General features: G+C 53.7%; 1 protein-coding gene across 1 annotated transcript; it reads right to left on the reverse strand.

Annotated features, from left to right (window-relative positions):
* Window positions 1-108: 108 nt before the first annotated feature.
* On the reverse strand, window positions 109-2222 carry LOC113217388 (zinc finger protein 658B-like). The gene is made up of 3 exons (XM_052269932.1): window positions 2094-2222; window positions 885-1981; window positions 109-854 (listed from the first exon to the last, which is right to left on the reverse strand). The coding sequence occupies exons 2-3, from the start codon at window positions 1936-1938 to the stop codon at window positions 235-237; spliced, it is 1674 nt and encodes a 557-aa protein (XP_052125892.1). The 5' UTR covers window positions 1939-1981; window positions 2094-2222; the 3' UTR covers window positions 109-234.
* Between the last annotated feature and the right edge of the window lie 571 nt (window positions 2223-2793).

Consider the following 2793-nt stretch of genomic DNA (forward strand, 5'->3'; position numbering starts at 1 on the left):
CGCCAAAAAAGAAAACAAATACAAAGCAGCGAGAGGGGGTGGGTTTTTCGCAGTGTAGGTTGACAACTGACTCGCTCCCTGCTCACTCTAATGCAGAAGACGCGCATGTTAGTTGAGTTAGAAGTTTAATCATTCAAAAATTCTAAATACAATTTAATCGTACAATAAACACTGCTAAAAATAGATATAAATATAGACACATTTTAGAGCGCGCCACGAACCACAGCCGGATAGCTATAACGAATGCCTCCGAAGGTGGACCATCATGTTGCTCGGGTCCGCGAATGTTTTGCCGCACTCGGTGCACTTGTACGGCTTCTCCCCCGTGTGGCTGCGAAGATGCCGCCTCAGCCCATCACTCTGTGCAAACTTCTTGCTGCACACGGCGCACTCGAAAGGCTTCTCTCCCGTGTGAGTGCGCAGATGTGCCCGCAGATCGCCAGCGTGCAAACACTTCCTGTCGCACTCCGTGCACTCATACTTCCTCTCTCCGGTGTGGGTCTGGAGATGCATGTCGTGATGCGACTGTTGCCTGAATCTCTTGCTGCACACGGCGCACTCGAAGGGCTTTTCTCCGGTGTGGGTGCGGAGGTGCACAGCTAGAGCGCCAGGCGCCGAACACTTTTTGTCGCACTCGGTGCACTCGTAAGGCCTCTCTCCCGTGTGCGTTCGCTGATGTGTGCGCAAATGACTGCTTTGTGAAAACTTCTTGTTGCACACGACACACTCGAACGGCTTCTCCCCAGTGTGGGTTCGGAGATGAACTTTCAGTTTGACTTTCTCAGAAAATGTCTTTTTGCACACACCGCATTCGAATGGCTTCTCTCCTGTGTGGGTGCGGATGTGTGTACGAAGATTCCAACTGGTCTAACACTTCTTGTTGCATACAGAGCATTCATATTTGTAATGCTGTTCTCCCGTGTGCACACGAAGGTGAGCACGCAGACTGCCAGGATACGCAAACTTCTTGTCACAGAACGTACACTCGAAAGGCTTCTCTCCCGTGTGTGACTTAAGATGAATTCGAAGAGTGGCATCTGTGGCAAATTTCTTGCCGCAAACAGTGCATTCGAAGGGCCTCTCTCCAGTGTGAGTTCGATAATGCACTTGGAGATGCTCACTTCGCGAAAATTTCCTTTCGCACAAAGTACACGCATATGGCTTCTCTCCGGTGTGCGTTCGACTATGCGACTGCAAATTTGAACTGCGCGCAAATGCTTTACTGCACACTTTACAATTATAGCGCTTCTCCCCTGTGTGGATGCGGCTATGTGAACGCAAAGCTGACCTGCACGAAAATGTCTTGTTGCAGTCGGCACACTCGAAGGACTTCTCGCCTGTGTGGGTCCGCAGATGAAGTCGCAATTTTTCACTTGTTCTAAATTTCTTATTGCACAGACTGCATTCAAAAGGCTTCTCTCCTGTGTGGTAGCGAACATGACTTTTTAAATTTGTAGATTGGGCAAATTTCTTTTCGCAAACTTTGCACTGGTGTGGCTTTTCTCCCGTGTGCACCCGCACATGCGAATGCAGGGCACCACTCGTCGCGAATTTCTTTTCGCACAAGTTACACTCGAATGGCTTCTCGCCCGTGTGCGTTCTGAGATGTATTCGAAGTGAAGCGCTCTCCGCAAACGTCTTGTCGCACTCGGTACACTCGAATGGCTTCTCTCCCGTGTGGATCCGGACATGTTTTTGCAGATCTCCGCTTTGCGTGAACTTCTTATCGCAAACTGAGCACTCGAAGGGCTTCTCCCCTGTGTGTATACGAAGGTGAGTCTGAACGTTACCCTTCTGCGCAAATTTCTTGCCGCACACTGGACACTCGAAGGGCTTCTCTCCCGTGTGTGTTCGGAGGTGACGGCGAAGTAGGCCGCCGTCCGAGAACGCCTTGCCGCACACTTCACACTCGAAGGCCTCGTCTCCCGCGCGCTCCATCGTGGCGGCTATTGCGTGTCGGCCCGCGTGTCCCCGTTGGCCTCTGGTGAAAAGAAGCAAGAAATGACTAAATCTGCAACGCTGAACTCTGAGAACACGACAAACTCTGCCATGTCGGCCACTGTCCGGCTGCAGAGGCCGGCACTCGTACGTACCCTGGTACTCCTCCGGGGGACGAGCTCGCCCTCGCTGACCCGCGCCCGCGAGACGGCTTCGCACCTCGCCCCTCGCCACACAAGGACGAGCAGCTGACCTGACTGGACTGACGCCTGACTCTGACAGACTGACTCGTCGGCGGCCCCAGCTCCGCCCCGAGGTACCGGACCTTCGACTTCGACCAGACCTGGGTATTACCCTCCCCCCCCCCCCCCCCAGGGTTGCCAGGTCCGGAGTGAGTCAAGTCACCATAAGAGGGCGCTTGAGTCGCCAATCGTCGCCAGCCGCTTAAGCAGTGTCCAAAAATCGCCCGCCAAAGATGCAAATCGCCAAAAATCGCCAACCTTTTCGCGGGATAGCAAAAAAAGAGGCAAGGTAAAAATGAACTCGGGTAGCCCCCACAAGTGTGAAAATGTGGTGATCTATTTCTTAGAAATTCATCTCCCCCGGGCCGGGAAAGTACTCAATCCACGGTGTCCCTCAGCGTGACACTCAATCCGTTGTAACAGAGCGATTGTACCCCCCCGAGTTGGAGTACCCCCCGTACATCAGCTCTAGGGTACCTGTACCCCCCCCACCCTCGAGCCCCGGGGGTACACCGAACCTAGGGCTGGGGTACCCCCGGGGGTACACGATCTCTAGGGCAGAGGTACCCCCCCTCCTCGACCCCCGGGGGTACACCTAACCTAGGGCTGATGT

Source organism: Frankliniella occidentalis, unplaced genomic scaffold (assembly GCF_000697945.3).
Source record: "Frankliniella occidentalis isolate FOCC.00 unplaced genomic scaffold, Focc_3.1 Scaffold106, whole genome shotgun sequence".
NCBI classification, from domain to species: Eukaryota; Metazoa; Arthropoda; class Insecta; order Thysanoptera; family Thripidae; genus Frankliniella; species Frankliniella occidentalis.